At 35.0% G+C, this 25917-nt stretch overlaps 1 protein-coding gene across 1 annotated transcript; it reads right to left on the reverse strand.

Annotated features, from left to right (window-relative positions):
• Nucleotides 1–1031: 1031 nt before the first annotated feature.
• LOTGIDRAFT_162035 (hypothetical protein) lies at nucleotides 1032–25917 on the reverse strand (the record flags this gene model as incomplete). Its single annotated transcript, XM_009057972.1, has 4 exons — nucleotides 1032–1168; nucleotides 1769–1974; nucleotides 15906–16004; nucleotides 25880–25917. 4 exons carry the CDS (start codon nucleotides 25915–25917, stop codon nucleotides 1032–1034), a joined length of 480 nt encoding a protein of 159 aa, XP_009056220.1.

The raw sequence follows: 25917 nt of genomic DNA on the forward strand, positions 1-25917 counted from the left end.
AGAAACTAGACGTCTAGGCTCTAGGTCTATAGACTGTATAGAATTGGCCCACTGCTACCGCCTATAACTATAATATTTAGGCTATGTAGCCATCGGTTTATATATGATTGATTATATCTAAAAGTCTGAAAGTATCTTTTATATTATAGGCCTCAACTCACTGACAACTAGTACCTACGGCTTACTAGGCCTAGGCCTAACCCTTTACACAAACCTGTAGCTCTCGAATCAATTCCTCTTCGCCACCTAGCCTAAACAAACAATCAAATAAATAAACATGTTTCTACCTCAGGTTGCAATTCGTATAGTATCTGGGACTTTTTTGAAGGCACAACAACGTAAGCGTAAGGTATAAAAACATAAGTCTTAATAGGCCAAGGCTAGGCCTATGTACGTAGGCTACTGGTAGGCTATTAAGATCGATACTGAATAATGAGATATGTTTCAATCCAGATTTCCACTTAAAGACCAAGAATTATCTGCTAAATTGTTTGCTAATATCCGGAGAGAAAATTTTGTTCCAAGTAAACATCATGTAGTTTGTAGTGAACATTTCCACAATAAAGATTATGTTAGAGGTGGGTATAGGCCTATATGTTTTTTTGTTGTTAACAAATCTAGAGAACTTTACTGTAAACAAATAGGCCTAAGGATAATATGGACCTAGCATACCAATCTTTAAAATGAACGTGTAAATGAATTAAAGACATATTGCCTATGAGATACCAGCAAACCACACCTCTAAAGGTATATGAAGGTATCATCTCTATAACATCTCTATAAATAAATAACATCTCTATTTGCTAAAACAGTATTACATCACCATGGACGAATATACAGTGAAAGATTTATTACGAACAATAAGGCATCAAGGAGACACAAATTAAATAAAACTGTATTGTTTTTGGGATAGTAGGTAGGCCTAGGCTTAGGAGTAGTAGGCTACATGACAGGAATCAAGTGGGAGTCAAGTTCATTCATGCTACAGAGGCAATAGCCATCTAACTTATTGTGCGTTTTAAATCATTCATCTATTGAATTAATAAAAGCCTAGCTTTATAACCTCTTTCGTATAGGCCTTGGCCTAATAAGTCAGTGCCTATTTTCTCTTTTTTAGCAAAATGAGCTTTACCCATCGGGCGCTTTAAGACTATTAACTCTTCATAACCTAAAAATTAATATAATGAAATAGACGAATAGATAGAAAAAAGCTTTATTCTCCGAAATAATGAAATGAAACTTGTTTTTTTTAAATTTTCATCTAAGGGAAATAGACATGAAATAAGTTTGTCTATCGAAGATCGTCCATTGTAAACAAACGGTACATCCGGGTATTCACTTCCGAAACTCCCCGTAATCGTGATGGCTAACGTCGCTTCATGACGGCACGAATCTTTAACGTTGAGCCAATGGGAGTCACGTGATAAGTGTGGACTCTAGTTTCTATATATAACTCTATGGTAACAACAAACACTCACAACAAGTTTCGTCAAAAACTGTCAATAATTGAACCTTCTAGACGTTTATGAGCTAAAAATTGAACGCTTTTTCAAGAACAAGGGCAATAACTCATACTAATTATTTTTTGATCTTTCTGATAACGAACAAAATGACCTATGACGGAAACATAATTGAACACAAGAAATTTAGATGAAAGAGTTTAAAAATTTAGACAGAAACAAACAACCATACCAAGTTCCGTCAAAATCAGTCAAGAATTGTGCCTTGTTGTGTTTACAAGCAATTGTGGACAGACGGATGGACTTACGGACGTGGGTAACGGCAATATTAATGTGTGGGCGTATAAAAAGCACAAGATGATTTAAAGATAATACATACTTGGAAAAGAGTCCTCCTGTCCACTCATCTATTAAATCAACATTCTTCAATGGAAACTTTATTATTGGAAGATGAATCTCTCCTGGCACAAATAGAATAGATTTGGAACAGACTTTCAAATGACCTCTCTGTTTTCTGGAAATAAAAATATATTCTGCTCTAAAAGTTTGCTCACTTTCCGATCATAAGAATTTAACACATTTCTAAACCAGCTGCCCTGATAATGATAATATGTCCAATATTGGAATGTTGTGTTGAGAGATGTATTTTATTAAGATTAGGGCAACATTTTATTTAGGGTAGACTATATCCTTAAAGTTTGTTTTATTGATTATATAGACTAAGTATGGTGTATATTTATGTATTGACGTGAAAGTTTAATAGTTTGAAAGCATGCTTAGTAGTGTTGAAACAGTTAGTGAATTTTACGAACCGGGTAATCATTGGCAATAACCATTTGTTACCCAGTTGATCCTGGTTAATTTCTAAAGATTATAAAAGCAGTCAAAAACCGCATTTGTGGCTGTAACTCACCGTTAACTAAACTAGAGTAAGTGTAAATGAGTACCCAGGAAGATTCTGGCTAGTTCCCCGCGAATTGTCGGTACAACCCATTGAAGCGTCTGCTTGTCAGAGTTCAGACGGACTGGCGCCATTGGCACTCATGGCTACAATCTCTAGGTAGGTAGATGACAAGTAAACGTTTGCTTCCAGCGGGTGCTGATATCGCAGTCTCTAACAGATCAAAGGTTATTATACTAGTTGAGGAGTCAATGTAATGAGTATCTCATTGAAGTCGCTGCGAATCAGTGTACTGGTTCCACAACTGGTATAAAACTATTGTCTCAATGAATATTAATAAGCCTGAAGCTAATTGACAGGCAAGAACAAACAAACAGCCAATTAGAGGACAGTTAATAAAAAGTAATACGATCTTTATAACTGTTTTATTCTAAGCAACTCATACCAGATTGAAATAATAAAGATAGCTTGCCAGGCAAGGTAATATACGCCCACTAGCAGCTTTGATTTTGAATAAAATATTTAGCAGTACAGTAACAATCACCAGTATGAAATATTTAACCTTCAGTCATACACTTCTTTTGAACTCTTTAGAGCGATACTGAATAATATTGAGTATGAGTTATTTCCCGTGTTCTTGAAAACATGTTCAATTTTTAGCTCATGAAAACTCTAGAAGGCACATATTCAATCTTCAGCGAATAATAAAACCAAGTTTTGTCAAAATCCAGCAAGAATCATGCATTTAGTGTTTAATAGCTAAATTTGAAAGTGTTTTCAAAAACAAGGGCAAAAACTCATACTAAATATTTTTCAATTATTCTGATTTTCAACAATCATCCTTGGGTGATTACGAACACTCACACCAATTTTCATCAAAATCCCTCAATAATTATGCCTTCTAGAATGATTACGAGCTAAAAATTGAACGCGTTTTCAAGAATAAGGGCAATAACTCATACTAAATATTTTTTGATTCTTCTTATTTTCAATAGGGTTCATCCTTGGGTGATTACGAACACTCACACCAAGTTTCGTCAAAATCCGTCAAGAATTGTGCCTTCTAGAGTGTTTACGTTCTAAAAATTGAAAGCGTTTTCAAGAACAAGGACAATAAATCATACTAAATATTTTTCAATTTTTATGATTTTCAAAAGGGTTTATCTTTGGTTGATAACAAACACTCATGCCAAGTTTCGTCAAAATTCATCAAGAATTGTGCCTTCTAGAGTGTTTACGATCTAAAAATTTAACGTGTTTTCAAGAACAAAGGTAATAACTTATACTAAATATTTTTCGATTCTTCTGATTTTTAATAGGGTTCATCTTTGGGTGATTACGAACACTCATACCAAGTTTCATCAAAATCCGTCAAGAATTGTGTCTTGTAGAGTGTTTACGAGCAATTGTGGAAGGACGGACGGACATATGGGTGACGACAATATACGCCCCCTATTTCATGTGGGCGTATAAAAATGATAATAAAACTTATTAAAACACTAGAACTTGCTTAAAAAACACTGTGTTACATTACCGCAATACAATAAAGATAGCTTGCCAAACAAGGTAATATACGCCCACTAGTAGCTTTGATTTTGAACATAAATATTTAGCAGTACAGTAACCACTCTTTAGGGCGATACTGAATAATATTGAGTATGAGTTATTGCCCTAGTTCTTGAAAACGTGTTCAATCTTCAGCGAATAATAAAACCATGTTTCGATAAAATCCATCAAGAATAGTCTCTTCTAGAGTGTTTACGAGCTAAAAATTGAACGCGTTTGTCAGTTAAAATATTCCACTTTTTCACAAAATATACAGTCAAATCAATCACGGTTTTTACACAGCATGTTGGTTGCAGCATTGACTGCTCTGCACTGGCGGTTTTTGAGACTGCACACCGTTTGTTACGCACCTCATATTCAACTATTGTATCATGAGAATGTTCAAGTTCAAAGGTCATACATTGGCGCCATTGGAGACAACTTTGATGGGAGTCTTGCAAATTATCAATTTTTACCCAAATAATTAAGAATGTTCTATGAAAATGAATTGTATATTGTTCAGATAAGAATAGTACATTAAAATATGATGAAATAAAGAAATGTCAGTGAAAATACTTATGGTTTATGAGAATCCAATTTCACACTCAATTATTCCCGTTCACTATATATTCACGAATCCAGTTTAACATGGAAAGGCTCACAAAATAACAATTGACACTATATAAGTACAAAGCTCACATGATCACGAAGGTTCACAGTAACAATATTACACGATTCACAATGATACAATAATATGTTTATGACAAATATGGTAAAAACAGAAATATGGTGACCGCCAAGTCAGAGACGGCAACATCCACGCCATTTTCACTTCACTATGCACGCTTTTCCCATCCCATAATGCTCAATCAGGTCACAGTCCCAATTAACAAGTTCTAACTATACTGAATTAGGTTACATTCACTCTTACATCCAGTCACACCAAATATTTATAACAGTTAAAGTTTGAAAGCTAATTTAGAACATAACAATAAGTATTAGCCGTCCAATAATAGAATATATATATATATTACTAAATGAAACTAAGGGAACCAAACTTTAAGCACTTATTTTAATGCACATAGATCAGACATCAAATTAAAGAAAGACTGTTTTAATCATTTCAACGTGGATGACCATTCATCAGACGATTTTGCCCAAACCCCCATAAGAGCATAGCAATTGATCTACCAGAAGATGAAAATACGAAATTCCTTCAAGCTAAGGAAGCCTATTGGATTGAGACACTAAATACAGCTAGATCAATAGGACTGGATATTCATCATATTGCTGGCATATCTCCCTTATTTTGTCTTGTCCAATACCCCTAGCAATCGAGCAAGGAAGATAGCCCATGCCCATTATGAGAGTCTACACCATGTCTATCAACAAAAGATGTTGCCTATTCAAAAAAGTGGTTGCCTTGCAAAATAAACCCACTTCCCTGATGAAATTTAAAAATATCAAGTCACCTATCTTGTGACAAATCGTACCAAAAGTCTAACTTGTCAAAGCTATTGTTGAGTTAAACACACAATTTCATAAAATTCTGATACAATCTGTCACCTCTATCACAATAAATTAAACATTAAAATCAGATGAAATCTTTATAGTCTGCGAACTGTCGGCACAAATCGACAGATACCAAACAAACCATTGAAGCGTCTGCTTCAATGTAAGGTTACAAGCGGGCCTGATAGAGTTCAGACGGACTAGCGCCATTGTCACTCATTGCTACATCCACTAACAGATCAAAGGTTTTTATACCGGTCAGTGTAATACGTGTATCTCATTGAAGTCGCCGCCAATCGGTGTACTGGTTCCACAACTGCCATAAAACTATTGTCGCAATGAATCTGTATTCATGAATATTAATAAGCTTGAAGCTGATTGACAGGCAAGAAGAAACAAACAGCCAATTAGAGGAGAGTTAATAAAAAATAATACGATCTTTATAACTGTTTTATCTTAAGCAACTCCTACCCGATTGAAATAATAAAAATAATAACAAAACTTATTAAACTACTAAAACATGCTTAAAAAACACTGTGTTACATTTCCGCAATACAGTTTATTTGTTTAACCTAATTAACATAACGGTGCACACGGCGACTGTGACTGTAACTAGTTGAACTTATATCATAAAAAAGGGGCTTGATAATCTTGACCACAATTCTTGCAACTCGTTAGTGTTTTGATAATTGATACCCTATCTTGATTTATTAATTTCAATTATTCAATCAATAAAGATGTTTATTTACTAAAGACTCATACAGTAACGAATTTTCTGTCAAAATTGCTCTCTTTTTACTTCTTATAAAATTGACGGTTAAACTATTATCTCAAATCAGACCCGGTTACCTGTGAAATTTGGTTTACTTGTTATAATTTTTCACATCATTGTTAGCATTATTTATCACCTAAATATATATTTTTGCATTTTTCATCATAACTTTCATCTTACTTTACATATCCCCAAACCCAGTTTGATTTATTTGCATAATTTGATCCCCACAGTTTCACGCTAGCATATACAGTTTCCTCCTGTTACATCCGCTGTACATTCCCTTTCTAACCTCAAGTTATTTTCATTATGCTCCCCAACTACAACAACCACTAGAAAGAAGCCAGACATAGAAACACTAATCGTCAACCAAACCAATATCACATACGCTACTTCCATCGACCTCTACCACCTACCAATCGCCTACCACCATCCAACCCATCCAGCTATATCCCACCCCATCGCCGGCCAACACAGCCTACCAATCCAGAGGTAACCATCGACCTGACCAACAACAGAAACGACTACCAGCCCACAGACGCCAACCAGTCCCCACTCATAAGGAGGAAGAACCCTTTGTGAAGGTGTTCTTCCAAGTTTTGCAGTGCCTCCATCATTTGGCAATCCTTACCCTTCAACAGCAAGGCTAACCAGCGTTTACCTTCAAACGCAAAGTCTCTGAGTTGGATAGTTTTATCCGTCCAGCAATGAAAACATCAGCTGTCGACGCGAATATAATATCCCTGAATCGGACATGGATCTCTAAGGTTACGTAGGTCCTGATCGACCATTACCAAACCACACTTCAAGAGAAGCTGACCACCATTCGTCTTTATCATCACCTGCCGTCGACCGCATCGTTTCCCATGCCCTGTCCTGGGCCCTTTGCTCCTATGGGAAACGTTTCACTCAAGCTGTAATCACCAAATTCTACCAAACAATCAACGAAACAAAAACCAGAGTAACCATATCTCTACCAACTGAAATGGATACTACACCTGCACCATCTAGAGCCACCACGCTGCCGAACTAATCCCCTAAACGAGCCCGAAGTTCACCTACTCCTAGTCCAGCAGACATAGTTAAACGTTCTCGTAGAGAGGGCACTCCCCTTCTCTTTTCACTTTCAAACTCGTCTTCCCCTTCCACACCATCTGAATCGTCACCACGTGATCCAGGAAACGCGAACCCTTCTGTGCGTTTTTGGACCAGCAAACCACCCCTCAGTCTCCATCCAAGTCGAGACGTGTATCCATACCTTCCCCCCCCCCCCCCCCCCTAGAACCAGATCCCAGTCCGTTCCCAATGCTACAATTCTAACAACTACCAAACCAGTACCAATGACACCGTCGATGACCATTATATTCGCTACCAATCCCTATTATCACCAAACCAAGGACAAATCAGTATGGAAGCTACCTGCTCTAAAGAAATCTACCCTAATAATTGGATCATCTAACCTGAATCGAATTACCAAAACCAGTTCAGACACTGAAATACATTCTCACCCTGGTGCCCAAATCCATCACATACAGTCCATCCTTGAATCATACAACCATGATCCCAAACCTACTACCGTTATTCTTCAGGGAGGCTTCAACAACCGTGATCAGCTACCAAAGATCTCCTTTAACCAAGCCCAGAAATTAATCGCTACAGCCAACAAAACCTTCCCAAACTCCAAGATCCTCTTCACATGTATACCTATTTCAAATAAAATCTCGAAGAAAGCACAACAGAACCTCAGCACCCTCAACAACATGATGATGGAGTCCAGTATCAACACAACAATCTTACCACCCTACGAAGAATTCGAACCAGTTGATAATCTTCATTGGTCTCCAGAAACAGCTAACAGCATTTATTTGTTTTGGATACAACTAAATCTTAGCTGCACATATTTTTTTCGAAACCACCCCCCATGTGGTGCTAGAACAATGTTTATTCCTAAATCCACGTGGACACCCCCTCAGGCCGCCATCCATCCTGAAATATTGAAAGCATTTGCGAGTATGAATAGCCAAACAGCGAACCTTTCCATAACACACAAAAAGCCTAATCTCACATGAGTGGAACGTGATGAGTTAAACTTACCTAAGAAAGACGATAGGATAGTTATGAAAGAGAGTGACAAAGGTTCATGTTGTGTCATTCTGAATAGGGAGGATTACGTTTCAGAAGCAGAGAATCAACTGAATAATCCTCAACATTATGCCATTTTACCGAAACCAATTTTCAAAGAAACTGCTAACATGATCAACAATATTCTTGCCGATTTAGTCAAAACTAGTTATCTCAGAAACAATATGACTGTCTGCCAAACCTGACTGTCGCGAGAGACATTTGTACACTTTGCCTAAGAATCCAACCAAGGAGTGGTTTATCTCGAATAAAATCCCTAAAGGCCGCCCGATTATATCTGACTGTGGTAGTAGTCATATGCAGTGTCAGAATACATTGATCATTTCTTACTACCTCTAGCATGTCAACATCGCGCCTACCTTAAAGACACAACCGATTTTGTCAATAAAATAGAAAAATCTTCGAGTTCCCTCTAATGCTATTTTAATTTCTATCGACGTTTCTTCTATGTATACCAATATCGATAACACTACTGGTTTACAGGCAGTTCGTAAAGCTTTTAATAGAAACCCAGATCCAAACAGACCCAACGATGCAATTCTACAGCTTTTGGAGATTTGTCTTAGTCGAAACGATTTCACATTTAATGGTGAAACATATTTACAAACTTCAGGCACAGCAATGGGCAAACGATTCGCCGTGAGGTGTTGCCCCTCTGTCCATTTGACCTACTTTTTTACGGATGCTTTTTGGATGACATTTTTATGGTTTGGACTTATTCTATCGAACAGTTTTGGGAATTCTTTGAAAATCTCAACAACCACCATCCTTCTATCAAACTAACCGCAAACGTGAGTGACAAAAGCATAGACTTTCTCGATACCACAGTCTTTAAGGGAGATTCCATAGCAGAAACAAATAAACTGGATATTAAAGTGTATTTCAAAGAAACTGATACTCATCAACTCTTGCACAAGAGCTCCTTTCACCAAAAACATACCTTTTCTGGTATAATTAAGTCACAAGTTTTACGATTTCATCGGATTTGTACAAGATCTTCTGATTTCAACCAAGCCTGTACGATTGTTTTCTCAAAACTGAAAGAGTGTGGGTACTCTAAACGATTTTTACGAAACATAAAAAATTCCACCTTAGCACAGATAGCAGCTAAAAACAGACTTTTTGCCGAAGTACCTCCAGGTTTAAGAAGTGCTCCATGTTTGTCCAGTAGATGCAAAACATGTCCCTTTATATCAGAAACTCATTATTTTGTAAGCAACTCTACGAATAAAAGGTACCCAATCCAGGAACATCTAACATGTGAACATTCGAATGTAATATATTCAATTTCATGCAAGAAATGCCCCAAAAAATATGTAGGAGAAACTAAGAATAATTTACAAACTCGCTTTAATGCTCATAGGTCAGACATCAAATTAAAGAAAGACAAGCCTGTTTCTAATCTTTTCAAACTCGACGACCATTCAATAGACGATCTCACCCTAATCCCAATTAAGCGTATAGAAATTGACTTGCCCGAAGATGAAACTACCAAATTCCGTCAATCTAGGGAAGCCCATTGGATTGAGACATTGAATACAGCAAGACCTATAGGACTAAATATTCATCATAATGTAGGCATAGCACCCTTTGTTGTCCCGTTCAATACAACCAGCAATCGAGCAAGCAAGATAGTTCATGCCCACTATAAGAGCCTTCAAGAGAAATTCCCCCATGTCTATAAGCAGAAAATGATAGTTGCATATTCAAAAAATAAGAACTTAAATGATAATATTGTTCATAGCAAACTACAAACAATCAGTACATAACAGATAATATCAGAATCCGAACAGATGAAAACCCAATATCAAGACCCTTAATCCTAATTTCTAAATAAAGTGTCTGCTCCGCCTGTACATTTGGGAGAATCAAACCCTCCCTTCCCCTAAATCAAATTCCTGAAGTGGAAGAACCCTTTGTTAAGGAGTTCTTCCAAGTTTTGCAGTATCTCAATAACTTGGCAATCCTTAACCTCAACCAACATTTACCTTCAAACGCAAAGTCTCTGAACTGATATGACAATGAATCAATTGAATCATTAAAATTGACAATTAACCGGGATTACCTACTATAAAGCATGCTTTTGAGCAAAAGCCCGATCCTGAGAGACCAGATAAAGAAATTCTTGAGCTTCAGAAAATTGTTTGAAATGTAATGACTTAACTTTTAATGAAAATATTTATCTTCAGGCCTCAGGAACTGCCATGGAAATATGCTTGGACCCTTATTATGCACATATTCTCATGGTGGAATGGGACAGGAGTTTCACTCCACTGTCCAAAACTACCAATTTTTCAAGTTTCTTGATATTTTCTTTATTGGAATCATGTAATTGATGAATTTGGGGAATATTTTAATAACTTTTAATATAAGCCAAACAGATAGTTTTTTTTTTTTAGACATCACCAGTCTAATTAAACTAAGATCAAACTATCGTTTCATTTTTTTTTCAGTGGGGTCTAACAACCCAAGTCTTGAACATTTGTCAAATTAACCTTTTTTAGCTTACCTGATGACGTTTGCTTTAACCAATAAAATTTAACTGTGTCAATTCGAACATCTAATAAAAAGTGTTTTTTTTATTTTCACTTTCAGCAGACTTGAAAAAGATAGCTTGCCAGGCAAGGTAACATACGCCAACTGGCAGCTGTCAGAAGGGATTAAACAGTCTTTAGTGACTACAGGGTTGCACAATATAGCTAATAGAGTGAAACGTCAAGTCAGACACGATATTTCAGTGAAATATTATCCGATCATCGCGAAAATGGATAGGGATCATCTTCATAATGACATTGACATACAAAATAAAAATCAAAAGAATCTGTAAACAATTGTAGCCTGTAGAGTGAGCACGAGTTGCACAATATAGCTAATAGAGTAAAATGTCAGGTCAGACACGATATTTCGGTGAAAAATTATCCGATCATCATGAAAATCGATAGATCAACATGAAAATCAATAGGGATCATCTTCATAACGACATAGACATACAAAATAAAAATCAAAAGAATCTGTAAAGAATTGTAGCCTGTAGAGTGAGCACGAGTTGCACAATATAGCTAATAGAGAAGATCGTCAAGTCAGACACGATATTTCGGTGAAAAATTATCCGATCATCACGAAAATCAATAGGGATCATCTTCATAATGACATTGACACACAAAATAAAAATCAAAAGAATCTGTAAAAAAATTGTAGCCTGTAGAGTGAGCACGAGTTGCACAATATAACTAATAGAGAAAAACGTCAAGTCAGAAACGATATTTCGGTGAAAAATTATCCGATCATCACGAAAATCAATAGGGATCATCTTCATAATGACATTGACACACAAAATAAAAATCAAAAGAATCTGTAAAAAATTGTAGCCTGTAGAGTGAGCACGAGTTGCACAATATAACTAATAGAGAAAAACGTCAAGTCAGACACGATATTTTGAGAAAAATTATCCGATCATCACGGAAATCAATAGGGATCATCTTCATAATGACATTGACACACAAAATAAAAATCAAAAGAATCTGTAAAAAATTGTAGCCTGTAGAGTGAGCACGAGTTGCACAATATAGCTAATAGAGAAAAACGTCAAGTCAGACACGATATTTCGGTGAAAAATTATCCGATCATCACGAAAATTAATAGGGATCATCTTCATAATGACATTGACACACAAAATAAAAATTAAAAGAATCCATAAAGAACTGTAGCCTGTAGAGTGAGCACGAGCCAAATGTGAACTGACGGACCGACGGGGGGATTACAATATACGCCCATCTTACGTGTGGGCGTATAACTAGTCTATTGATCCCGAAAATACACCTTTTGATGGAAAAGGCATTAATTTGATTGGTTAATGCAGGTTAGTTCAATAGATTAATTTGACAAATGTTCAAGACAACAGTCATAAGACCCTACTGTGAACTGTGATAATATGCCCACTTGCAGCTTTGATTTTAAATATATTTGGCAGTACAGCAACAATTAACAGTATGAAATATTCAACCTTCAGTCTTACACTTCTTTCCAACTTTTAAGGGGGATACTGTATAATATTACCAAGTTTCGTCAATATCTGTCAAGAATTGGGCCTTCTAGAGTGTTTACAGGCTAAAAGTTGAACACATTTTTAAGAACAAGGGCAATAACTCAAACTAAATATTTTCGATTCTTCTGATTTTCGATAGGGTTCATCCTTGGATGATAACAAACACTCACAGCAAGTTTCAACAAAATCCATAGAGTTTTTATGGGCTAAAAATTGAACATGTTTTCAACTCTCACACCAAGTTTCGTCAAAATCTGTCAATTATTCAACCTTCTCAAGTGTTTAAGAGCTAAAAATTTAACATGTTTTCAATAACAAGTGCAATAACTCATACTAAACATTTTTTCGATTTTTCTGATTTTCAATCAAGAGTTATGCCTTCTAGAGTGTTTATGGGCAAAATAATCTCAAGAACAATTACTCATACTAAATATTTTTCGATTATGTGATTTTTGAGTTATTGCCCTTGACTTTGTTCAAACGATTCGAAATTTGTTAAAAATAGTTTGTGAGCAGGATTGAAGCTACAGTTCTCAACTGATTCTGATGAAACTTGGTGGGATCATTGGAATTGATAAGATCTCGGACAAGTTCTAACTTGATGCATTTTCGATGAATGGTTTTTGAGTTATTGCCCTTGACTTTGTTAAAATGTGTCAAAGTTTATTCGTGAGCACAATAGAAGCTACAGTTTTCAACCGATTCTGATGAAACTTGGTGTGATCATTGAAATTGATAAGATCTTGGACAAGTTTTAACTTCAAGCATTTTTGCTGAACGGTTTTTGAGTTACTGCCCTTGACTTTGTAAAAACGCCTCAAAATGTGTTTGTGAGCACTATAGAAGCTACAGTTTTCAACCAAATTTGATCAAACTTGTTATGATCATTGGAATTGATAAGATCTCGGACAAGTTCTAACTTAAGGCATTTTCAATAAACACTTTCGGAGTTATTGCCCTTGACTTTGTAAAACGCTTCAAAATTTGTTTGTGAGCACCATAGAAGCTACAGTTTCAACCAATTTTGATGAAAATTGGTGTGATCATTGGAATTGATAAGATCTCAGACAAGTTCTAACATGAGATATTTTTGATGAACTTTTTTTGAGTTATTGCCCTTGACTTTGTAAACACGCGTCAAAAGTTGTTTTTTGCCCTTGATTAGAGCTGTGTGATTTAATTGTTTGTTGTATTTGGGTTATTGATATTGATTTTAAAAAATTTTGTGGAATTACTCAGCATAAATAACTGGCATATATATATGTAATTGAATTCAAACTAATAAAATTTCTTCAATATGAGAAAATTCGTACTTTAGTCACTAAAGACTGTTTTATCATTTCTGACAGCTGCCAGTGGGCGTATGTTACCTTGCCTCTTTACCTTGCTATCTTTATTATAAGTTATTGCCCTTATTCTTGAAATCGTAAAAGCTCTAGAAGGTTGAAAACCAAAATGATTAAACAGCTCATTTTCATGGGACAAAATATTCAGACGTATATTATTGACATTATTTTCACTCCAATCAGTTTTGATAATAGAATGTACATTGGATTTTTCTAATTTTCGATAGGGTTTATCCTTGGTTGATAACAAGCACTCGCACCTAGTTTCGTCAAAATCTGTAAAGAATTGCACCTTCTGCAGTGTTTACGATCATTTCAAGAACATGGGCAATAACTCATACTAAATATTTTTCCATTTTTTCTGATTTTCATTAGGGTTCATCCTTGGATGATTACAAACAATCATACCAAGTTTCATCAAAATCAGTCAAGAATTGTGTCTTCTAGAGTGTTTACGAGCAATTGTGGCCTGACGGATGGACAGACGAGCATGGGTGACGACAGTATTTAGGCGTATGAAAAAAGGAATTGAAAATTCGGTCTAACTTTTCTTAGACTGTAGACACTACAGTTTTTAAAGAGAACAATTTCCATGAAACCAATCAAATAGATATAAACAAAATTTTTCAAGCCCACTGATACTCGCTAACTTTCATTCAAATCATCTATTCATCATCATTATAGTAACAAGTCTAAAGATTTCAAGATCCTGTGAACGACGATACTAAGGGAGATTCTTGAGAGGTATCAAAAGCTCCATGTTGCTGAAATCTCTGCTAAAGACAATTCGAATCTTTTGCCATTACCATATTTCAAGTCTACAAATCATCTACAGATGAAAAACTTGCACAACAGAAAGAACATGCTGTAAAGTATCAAACTGAAACACATATAGTACATAAGCTGGCGAATGCGGAATGTTGCTGCACATAAAAGGAAGATAGCTTGTCAGGCAAGTTACATACGCCCACTGGCAGCTGTCGGAAATGATAAGACAGTCATTAGTGACTTAAGTATGAATTTTCTCATATTAAAGAAATTTTAATAGTTTGAATTCAATGATATATATATTTACTGCCAGTTATTCATGCTGAGAAATTCCACCAAATTTTTAAAAATCAATATCAATAACCCAAATACATCAAATTATCTCATTAATATAAATGATCACACAAAATTTCATTAAAATCAGTTGAAAACTGTAGTCTCTATTGTGTTCACAAACAAATTTTGACGCGTATACCTAAGTCAAGGGCAATAACTCAAAAACCGTTCATCAACAGATCGTCGAATTCAAACTTGACCAAGATCTTATTAAAATGATTGATCACTACAAATGTCATTAAAATCAGTTGAAAACTGTAGTCTCTGTAGTGTTCACAAGAAATGTTGACGGACCGACGGACCGAGGCGACGGCAATATACATCCACATTTCCATGTGGGCGTATAAAAATTTACGATCATCAACCTTTTATATAATTTTACAGAAAATCTCTTTTTTGTCATATTCAAGATGCAGATCCAAATAGGATGAGTAATTTTCGTAATCGGTTGTGTTTTTATTTTCTAATTCATCAGGATATATGAAATCTAAATATTCACTAATTTTCACATCTTTGGTGCTGAATTTGTTTATGGAATAACTATGGTACAAAACAAAATATGTGAAATTATAATTAACAATATATTCATATCTGACACTTCCAGTTTTTGAAAAACAATATAGATCTTTTAGGCGTGCTTTGAGATTACTATGCAGAATTTTAGTGTATAGGGTTGAAAAACCAAAGGTTTGATTGATGATACTGCTGAAAGTGATTTAGACTGTAAATTTTCTATTAGTTCTTTGAATTCTTTAAGATCTACATTTGATTGATCCCATTAATATATATTGACACATCATACCACAGATGGTAAAGTTCCTCAAATAATTATCAAAGAATTGCAAGAAAAATTTCTAACAGTCTTTACAAATGATTTAGTGAACACCTATACCCGAAATAAAAATCTAAATGATATCTTAGTCTATGGTAGATTCCCACAGCTGATATATATGGGATATATCATGCACAAAACGAATATAATATTTGTGTACATATACAAGCCCTAATTTCAAATAAACATATAACTAAAGTTTAGAAAGGATACTTTCTCCATTCAATTACATAGCAAAATACGTACTTTTTAATAGGTTCAACTTCTGGCAAACCAGATGGACAAAAGAAAACACTAAAATCTTCAAAATATATTTCACCAGGCTCTAGAAGCAGTAACGAAAATCTGAAAAAAAAATTGAAACTCAAATTAACTTGATTTCTGAATAAATAAGACTAGACCTCATGTAGAAGACAGTATGACACTATGCATTGTCGTCTGGGTCTTTCTAAGTTTGATGAATTAATAAGTCCTTAGTTTAAATTATTCTTTTAATACTGGTGTTATTATTACTACATAGGCTTCACGTTGTGTTTTGGTTAATATTACACCTTCAAGCTTCAGTGAGTTATTTGGCAGCAGCAGAATCCAACTCCAAGTTTCTAAATCTACTCCAACCTTGGGTCACCCTCCATCCTGCATCACATGCTCAGTTTGAGACCATTCAGTGGTCATAACTTCCAATAAAGAGGGGGCACACACGCACCCCTCCTCCCTACCAGGGGAGGAGGTCTGGAGAGTTCTCTGTTTAAAGCTTAATGCAACTGCCAGCCAATTGACAAATTGTGGATGCAAGACTGCCTGCCACTGAAGATATGAATGCGCTTAAGCCTCAAACGCAAACAGTTATGACAGTTATGACAGTTATAGTTATGAGGTTCCTGTAGTTGTGAAGATTGAGAAAGTAGAAAAAAAGTGTGCATCAAGAGAATTTGTTTCCCACCCAAACAACAAATTGTGTAATCAATAAAGGTTTTTTCAGATCGTGAACGTCATTAAATGAATGCTTCTCAATGTGATTTTCAATAAATAACCAAAATTTTGACAATTGTCGATTTTTAGAATGCAGAATTGGATTTTCGAAACTCAAGTCTATCTATATGTATTTCTTGGAATGATTTTGAAATTACTGAGTTCTACGCGTCAAAATACATACATTTTGATATAAACTTCACTCGAATATATAGTTTCCCTGACATTCTAGGTGGAAAATAGCTTGTTTCCCTTTAAATTTGGTGGCCGTCTTGAAAGATAGCCTGTCAAGCAAGGTAATACAGACCCACTGGCAGCTTTGATTTTGAATAAAAATATTTGGCAGTACAATTATTTGGGGTGATACTGAACAATATTGCCCAGTTTTGTTAAAATCCAGCAAGATTCGTACCTTGTAGTGTTTACGTGCTAAAAATTGAAAGCTTTTTCAAGAACAAGGAAAATAACTAATACTAAATTTTTTTTGAATTTTCTGAATTTCAAAAGCGGTTCATCCTAGGTTGATAACAAATATTTACACCATGTTTCGTCAAAATCTTTCAAGAATTGTGCCTTCTAGAGTGTTTACAAGCTGAAAGATATCTTGCCAGGCAAGGTAATATACGGTCCACTGGTAGCTTTGATTTTGAATAAAAATATTTAGCAGTACAGTAACAACCAACAGTATGAAATATTTAACCTTCAGTCATACACTTCTTTTGAATTCTTTAGGGTGATACTGAATAATATTGAGTATGAGTTATTGCCTTTGTTCTTGAAAACATGTTCAATTTTTAGCTCGTGAAAACTCTAGAAGGCTAATATTCAATCTTCAGCGCGGGACTGAATAATTCGTCAAAATCCAGCAAGAATCATGCCTTTTAGTGTTTAAGAGCTAAAATTGAAAGTGTTTTCAAGAACGAGGTCAATGACTGCAATGAAACATATTTTAATTTTAATGATTTTCGATAGGGTTCATCCATGGGTGATAATAAAAATTTCACAAAATTTCGTCAATATCTGTCAAGAATTGTGCCTTCTAGAGTGTTAATGAGCTAAAAATTGAACGCATTTTCAAGAACAAGGGAAATAACTCATGATTTTCAATAGGGTTTATCCTTGGGAGATAACAAACACTCATGCCAAGTTTCGTCAAAATCTGTCAAGAATTTTCCCTCCTAGAGTGCTTAAGAGCTAAAAATTGAATGCGTTTTAAAAACAAGGGCAATAACTCATACTAAATATTTTTTCGATTCTTCTGATTTTCAATAAGGTTCATCCTTGGGTGATAACAAACATTGCCAAGTTTCATCAAAATTCATCAAGAATTGTGCCTTCTAGAGTGTTTACGAGCTAAAAATTGAACGCTTTTTCAAGAACAAGGGCAATAACTCATACTTAATATTTTTCGATTCTTCTGATTTTCAATAGGGTTCATCCTTGGATGATTACGAACACTTATACAAAGTTTTGTCAAAATTTGTCAAGAATTGTGTCTTGTAGAGTGTTTACGAGAAATTGTGAACGAATTGACGGACGGGCGGACATGGGTGACAGCATTATACGCCCCCCCATTTCATGTGGGCGTATAAAAATGAACGGGTTTTCAAAGGCAATAATTCATATTTAATATTTTTCAATTCTTCTAATTTTCAATAGGGTTCATCCTTTGGTGTTAATCTAAATGTATGTTTTAAAATAACCTGGTTGATGATGAGTAGACAATAAACTCCATTGGCTATTAAATGATTCTTGAATTGTAATTTTAATACCAGTACAAAATATAAATACAAAAGAATTTAACTCCAAATGTATTTTAATCACTTTGTAATGAACATTCCTTTGTAATGAACGTTCCTTTGACACCCGAGTAAATCTGAAAAATCTGTAACCGTAAATAATGCACACAAAAACCAAAAACAACAAGTTGGCACAACGCAGACACCACAACATTAAGCCGTAATAACGTGTTTCTCACAACAATACTTCTAGCTTATTTAGGCATGTACATATTTCTTCAATAATAGCTTTTCTTATACACCTGATATCTTCAATGTTAATTTTGAAGTAATGAAATACTTGCATTTGTCATATATATATTTCCATGACATCGAGTCTACATTTTCAAGGTTGCAATTTAAGGCTCAGTTTGCAGTCTTTCTTACGAAAATGGTTATTTATAATTTGTTAGTCTCTTGTTGCAACTGGAAGTGTTGTATCTCAAACATTAAATGATGAAGCATGAGTTTTTGCCGGAATATAATTACCTTCTTCTCTACTCCCCAAAATGTTGTCTACTATCCATCTCAGTATAATTTTCCTTATTCAGCACAATCTGTGACTACGATATGTCCGGCATATAGAGACAAATCAACAGCCCTGCTACATATACATTCTGCGCTGATTAATTTAATCAAATTAACCGACTCTCATTGTTTGAGTTAAGTTTTATTCATTATTAGAAAATATATGATGTATCGCAAAAGAACAGCCCTACTGCCCTCAGAGCCATCTTTAATACATTGTTGCCTGCAGGTAGTATCTTGATACCACCTTGACAGTCCATTTTTCTGTATTCATTTGTCAGTAACTGTCAGTTGAAGGATATGGACAGAAATGTTCGTACATTAATATTAACAGTCATTTGATTTGATTACTGAAAACTATCACAAGCTCTTGTTGGGTGCAGTCATGATGAATTGGTGACTAGGCGGCTTGACATGAGCGTGTCTACTAGAACTTTGTCACCTTTTCAAGATTTTTTGATTCTTCTGATTTTCAATAGGGTTCATCCTTAGTTGATAACAAACCACTCACATCAAGTTTCGTCAAAATCTGACAATAATAGAACCTTCTAGAGTGCTAACAAGCAAAATTGGAACGAGTTTTCAAGAACAAGGGCAATAACTCATATTAATTATTTTACGATTTTTCAATGGGGTTTATCCTTGAGTGGACAGACGGACAGAAATGGGTGACGGCAAAAAAAAAAAACCTTTTCAAGTGGGCGTATAAAAACAAGGTTCTAGATCTACTTTTAATTCTTTGATTTATTTTATGCAAGCATTGGTAACTTAGAATCACATCTGAGTCACGCAAACACGACATTTCACAGTGAAAAGAGTGCCCTTGTTATTATTAACTATTATTCCAATTCAAATTTATCATCACATCTGCTATCATTAGCAAAATAACCTAGTTTATACAACTTGTCATAGATTAATTAAAAGAATATGAAACTTTCATTTTTTACAACTTTAAGTAATGTTAACAACATTTATTTGTGTCATCAGTACAAATACATTAATTGAAAGAATTACTTGAAAACAGATCTTTTCATACATGTGAATCTGGAATCTAAAATAGTATCCTGCCACCAGTGGTCCATTTGACTATCTTGTATTATTTTACCGATATCTAAATTGAGAGTCAATTGGTAGGTAAGGTAAGGTAATCAATTATGATTTTCTACCGATTTCTCATCCCAGACAGTGAGTTCATTAATTAGTGTATTGTATTATTTTTTTACCGCTAGTTGTTATCTGATTTGTATACTGATAGGATTTATTGTTTATTGTATTATAACTTTAGTAAAAAGATTTCCTTGAGTTCATGGCTTGAAATAAGCGGCAAATATCCGGTATAATCTCGTTTGAGTTGGACATTTTTATCCGGTACCGTAGTGGATTGACATTTCTCGTCTCGGAAAGCAAAAAAGTTTGGAACAACAATAACATAGTCTAGATCATACAGATTACTAGTACCTAGAATAGACATGCAAGGTCTGGATGATGTCGTCAAAACACAAATGAACGGTGTTGACACAATTAGGCCTAGTCCAAGTCGTTTGTCCGAATCTCTTAGTAATTTTCATTCTATAATTACTTAATATAAATAGGAGATGATCTTTCATATAATCCTACATATTACAATTATGTCAAATCACAGTTTAATAATTTTATTTCAAATATTACATAAGAATTTGTTACAAAGTTATAGACTGAACTTGAGGAAATTGTCAGGCAAACAAACAAACATGTTATGATTAGCGTGTGTATACTTAAAACCAAAGTAGAAAAATAATGAAAGAAATTCATTGGCTGATATAAATAGAAATCTTGTACTGTCCAATCAGATAAGTTATTGCTCTTTTTTCAGTTCCAAGAACATTTCATCTATCATTCCCGGAGAGGCGTTGAAACTATAAATACTTTCTATTTGAATGACGTAAACTATTTTCAGCTAGTTGTTAATCTGTATTTCAGGTGAGAAAACGGCGAATATCAGTCCCAAATTGACGGGTTTTAAATGAATTTTTTTCAATAGAAAATATCGTATTTTTGCAATGTCCGGTACAAAATTTCAAATGTCTGTCACTAATTGAATTTTGCCACAAAAAATGTCCAACACGATTTTTGGAGTTATTTCAAGCCTTGTTTGAGTTGAATTAGAATGTATACGGGACATAAATTCTTGCATCTATTTCCTTTCCATATTTTTGAAATCTAAAGTAATAATAACTAGATCCGTGGACGGGTCCGATGCAGTGTGTGTACAACCTGACACAGCGGCAAAACGTTGCATTTTAAAGCCATAGTGGGAAAAAAAAAAGAATGTTAAAATTTGATAGTAAAAATTCGATAAATCATTGATGTTCGGTAGTGAAAAGTCGCATTGATTTGATAACATTGGGTAGTAAAAAGTGTTATCAATGGGTAGTAAAAAGTTGATTTTTATAATCGCTGTAAAACTGATTATAAACACCGCACAATACAAATGAAGATATATTTGAATAGATCTACTCGAACACAATAACTTTTGTTCTGGTCAAATAAAAGTAATATGAACCTTTGAAGTTTCGAAAATTGCTGTTTTCGGACGTCTGCAAAACCGAAAGTATATATCGGACATCAAAGTAAGAACGGTCATCCTAGGTCAAAGACCTTTGACCAGGCAGAAAAAAACAATATTGCTGGGGCAGTGAAGAAAGGGAAAAAACCAACAAAGCCAAAGGCAAAGAGAAGAAATGAAGGAAAAGTAAAGCAAGATGAAGAATGGATTGATGTCACTGATGATGATCCAGGACCCCGTTGAGCTTCATTTGTTCCTCACGGTGAACCAGGACCTAGGAATGTTAAACATTTAATGAATGATAATGTTGAGCCCTGTGAATTTTTCAAAGTATTATTTTCTGAAAATATTGTTCAAGATCTTGTGACAGAAATAAATAGGAATGCCACTAAAAAAAAATTAAAAATATGCCAAATATGAAGAGACATTCCAGACTACGTGAATGGAAAGATACGCATAAGTAGGAAATTTATACATTCCTCGGAATTCTTATGAACATGGGAAGTATACGTAAACCGTCAGTGCAGTCTTACTGGAAAACCGATTGGATATCCAACACCCCTTTTTTTGCAAATGCAATGAACAGAGACCAATTCCTTCTTTTATATCACACAATGCTGCGCGTGTGCCAGACTGATACAAATAATAGAAATCGTGGTGACAAAATTCAGCCTCTAGTTGATAAATTAGTTTGTAAGTTCCAGCATTATTACATACCATACCAAAATATTTCTGCTGACGAAAGCATTATTCAAAGGCCGAGTAATATTTCGTCAGTATATACCAAAGAAACCAACAAAATGGGGGATCTTAGCCAGAACTTTAGACAATGGAGAAACTGGATATATGTCTAAACATTTATTATGGCAGTACCAATGATGTTGATGTAACGGAAGCAGGTCTGAACAAAACATCAAGGTCAATATTGAAATTCTGTGAACCTTGTCTTGACAAAGGATATCGTGTACGCGGATCGATTGTATAATTCTGTTGATTTAGCACGTGTGCTATTCTCGAGGAAAACTTGCTTGACAGGAACTGTAATGCTAAACAGGCGTGGTATACCGCAAGAATTGTGAGGTAAGAAATGGAAGATAGCTTGCCAGGCAATGTAACTTACGCCCACTACCAGCTGTCAGAATGATAACAAAATCTTTAGTGGCTAAATAATAAATTTTAAAATATTCTTAAAATCATCCATAAGTCAAGGCAAAAACCTGTTCATCAAGTTATCATGAAATTCAAACATGAACAATGTCTCATCACTGTACACACAAGGGCAATAACTCGGAAACTGTTGATTTGATTATTATCAATTTCTAACTTGACCAAGATCTCATAATGCATATCTAGTTTCATCAAGATTGGATAAAAACTGAAGTCTCCATCGTGCCTGCAAGTCGAATTTGACAAGTTTTTAACTAAGTCAAGGTCAATAACTCCGAAACCCTTCATCCGATTATTACTAATTTTGAACTTGACCGAGATCTCATCAATATATACATGAATACCAAGTTTCATCAAGATCGGATAAAAACTATAGCCTCTATCGCGTCTACAAGAAATGTGAACGGACGGACGGTAAATTTTCAGATCGATTGAAATAAAATTGTAGAAGTTAAAAAAATGCTAAAAGTAAAACAAAAAAAGTCAGCGACAAAAGTCAAAATCTTACATTTTTTAAAGTGCTGTCTTTTAGTCATTAGTTTAAAGTAATGAACAAAAGAAATATGTTCAAAATACATTTAGAATTAGAGCAGGAATTCGAAATAACTAATGAATGGTTAACGTCCTACGTCATTTCCAGTTGGTTGAAAATGCGTCATTTTACATTCACCTAGTAGCGACACGCAAAGTATGACAGACGATCATGACAGATAATGTGTGACACATGCAGTTTCGGCTGGGGAGCGTGACCAGAAGTAGACAAAAATAAAAATAGCCATTTCTAAAACAAAGCAGTGTGTTCAAAGAACGCACTGGAAAAAAAAAATAGTCATTTGAAGAACGCACTGCAATTATCTGCATTCTGGATTGATTAGTTGTTGAATAACAATTGTAAACAACCTACAGATTACACTGTCCAGTTTTATTATCATCTGGCTATAAACATGTCACATTTAGATTAAGTATCCCATTTGCGCCAAGACTCCTGTAAAAACATTTCTATTTTACTGTCAATACAGTGTATATTTTCCATCTGAAAACCTTAAAATCCTTGACAACTTGTTTAATATTCTGTACAAGATTTCAAAGACATATACCAACAAACAAATTTGATCAAATTTGGATGAGAATTGAGGCCTGTATCACGTTCACAAGCATATTTAACCTTTAATTCATCAATTAACATTAAAAAAAAATCAGATACAAACTGTAGCCTCTATTGCATTCACAAGACACTTCTGTGTATCAAGGTCTGAAACCAGCCACATCGTTAGGATGGGAACCACTTTGGCTGGGCCCTGGCAAATGAGAATTGAGCCCCAGCACGTTATCACTGTCCGAAACATCTGCTTCTATTCCAGCCTCTGATGGATATTTCGACAGTTGTCAGGTGGAGTAGAGTCAGAAAAAAAGACCCTGTGAAATGGAGATTTTCCACACCTCTGAATATGGGTTTTAGTAACATAATATTAAATTACCTTATGATAATTGTAAACGTAACCTTCATTTTATTAGTATCACGTAACCTTTGAACCTTTCGCTACGTACACAGTATTAAATGGCTGAGACGTGACTTAAATGGTGTAGGGAGAAAATGATGGTATGACTTAACTACAAACACATTCATCTTTCCAAATATCTGGGTATCGGAGATATCTAAAAAAGGTTTAAAACCCCTGCACCGGCACATATACAGAATGTCTCCATGTAACCTACATCCTGTCCATCAGAATAGAAACAGATGTTTCAGTCTAGAAATCACTCAAAAATAAAATATCTATAGCACTATAGATTTATTTCATCAAAAAACGTTTTGTCTCAGATTGCTGGAAATAGTGTTTGGGGGCTTTTAATCCATAAAAATACTTGTGGGAGGACACCCCTCGGATTTCTGAAAATGGTGCAATTTGAAAATTGCATATCAAATGTGTTTCCAGACTGCATTGTAACCACAGAAGATAATTTTGGAAGGTGAGTTGTGGTGGTTCACAATCGTTCTCAAACCTTTCTTAATTTCTTAAAATTTTGAGATGGTCGGAACTAGTTGGTGGCAGAGAAGCTTACTGCAAAAACAAAAAGATGATTGGATTCAGGATATTTGGCCTCTTGGTATCGTCAGAAATGAGCTCTCAGGGCATAAAGATTTCCTTAATGGAAAACCCCCACTTGTAGTTCTTCACGGTGATGGTCTACAACATTTGACAAATTTCAGGCCCAAGGCACTCCTGGCGACAGGGCGGTTTGAAATTCTGTTATCTTTTGTCAAATTGTACCCAAAATCGAACTTGTATTAGATCCCTCGGATATAAAACTAGGCCTACATACCAAATTCTATAAAAATTGGATAAAAAAAGTGGCCTCTATGGCCTTCACAAGCTAATGATAAGTTTGGCTAATCATAAGAAATATTGGATTGCAAAAGGGATCATTGCAAACTGCAATGCGATACGGCTTAAATTCAACCCTGTTTTCAGTACAATCAACCCACGTCGCCAGGAATGAATTGATTGTGGGGCTCAGATTTTGTTCTCAGAAAATTTAAAGCATTAATGGCCCAGAGAACTCATTTCTGACAATTTTGAAGTGCCAAAAACATATCGAAATCTGTATCTTTTTGATTTTGTACAAAGACACTGTATTTTTATCTTGTACAAAGACTTCGTAAATGAATCAATCTCTGTTGAACTGAAGAAGGTTATGCTGGTGCTTAATTCTTACCCAGCCCCCACAGGCCCCAACCTAACAATGGGGTTGAGTACAATACTTCTTAGTTTTAAGTGAATGATGCATTTTCCGCCTCAGCTGAAGGTCTTCCCTCCTCTCCCCCGCCCCAAAAAAAAGTAGCCATAGTAGTAGAGAATTATGCCTGATACAAATACAATGCAATGACAGACCACAATCATCAATAGTTCAACAGAAGGGGGAGGGATGTGAAAGTGCTTTCTGAATTATCACATCACAAACAATTCAAACTGAAATTCTTTAAATACATGTCATTGGTTTAAGCATGTATATACATATATTGATTGTAACTTCTCATCTAGAATAAAAACATTATCCTGTGAAAATGATGGTCTGCATTTCGTTCGCTATTGGACTGGAAACTCCCCTCTTCAAGGCCTAATCAAGTTTCTGAACAACTTATTTAGTAAGATTTTTCATTGTTGTGATTATTCGCCAACCAGGAGACTTTTGTCCAAATGACTTTCATTAAACATCAAATGTCTCACCTTTCTTGACCAAGAGTATCAGTTTCTAAAAAAGCCAT

This window comes from Lottia gigantea, assembly GCF_000327385.1.
Source record: "Lottia gigantea unplaced genomic scaffold LOTGIsca_32, whole genome shotgun sequence".
In the NCBI taxonomy this organism is placed as follows: domain Eukaryota; kingdom Metazoa; phylum Mollusca; class Gastropoda; family Lottiidae; genus Lottia; species Lottia gigantea.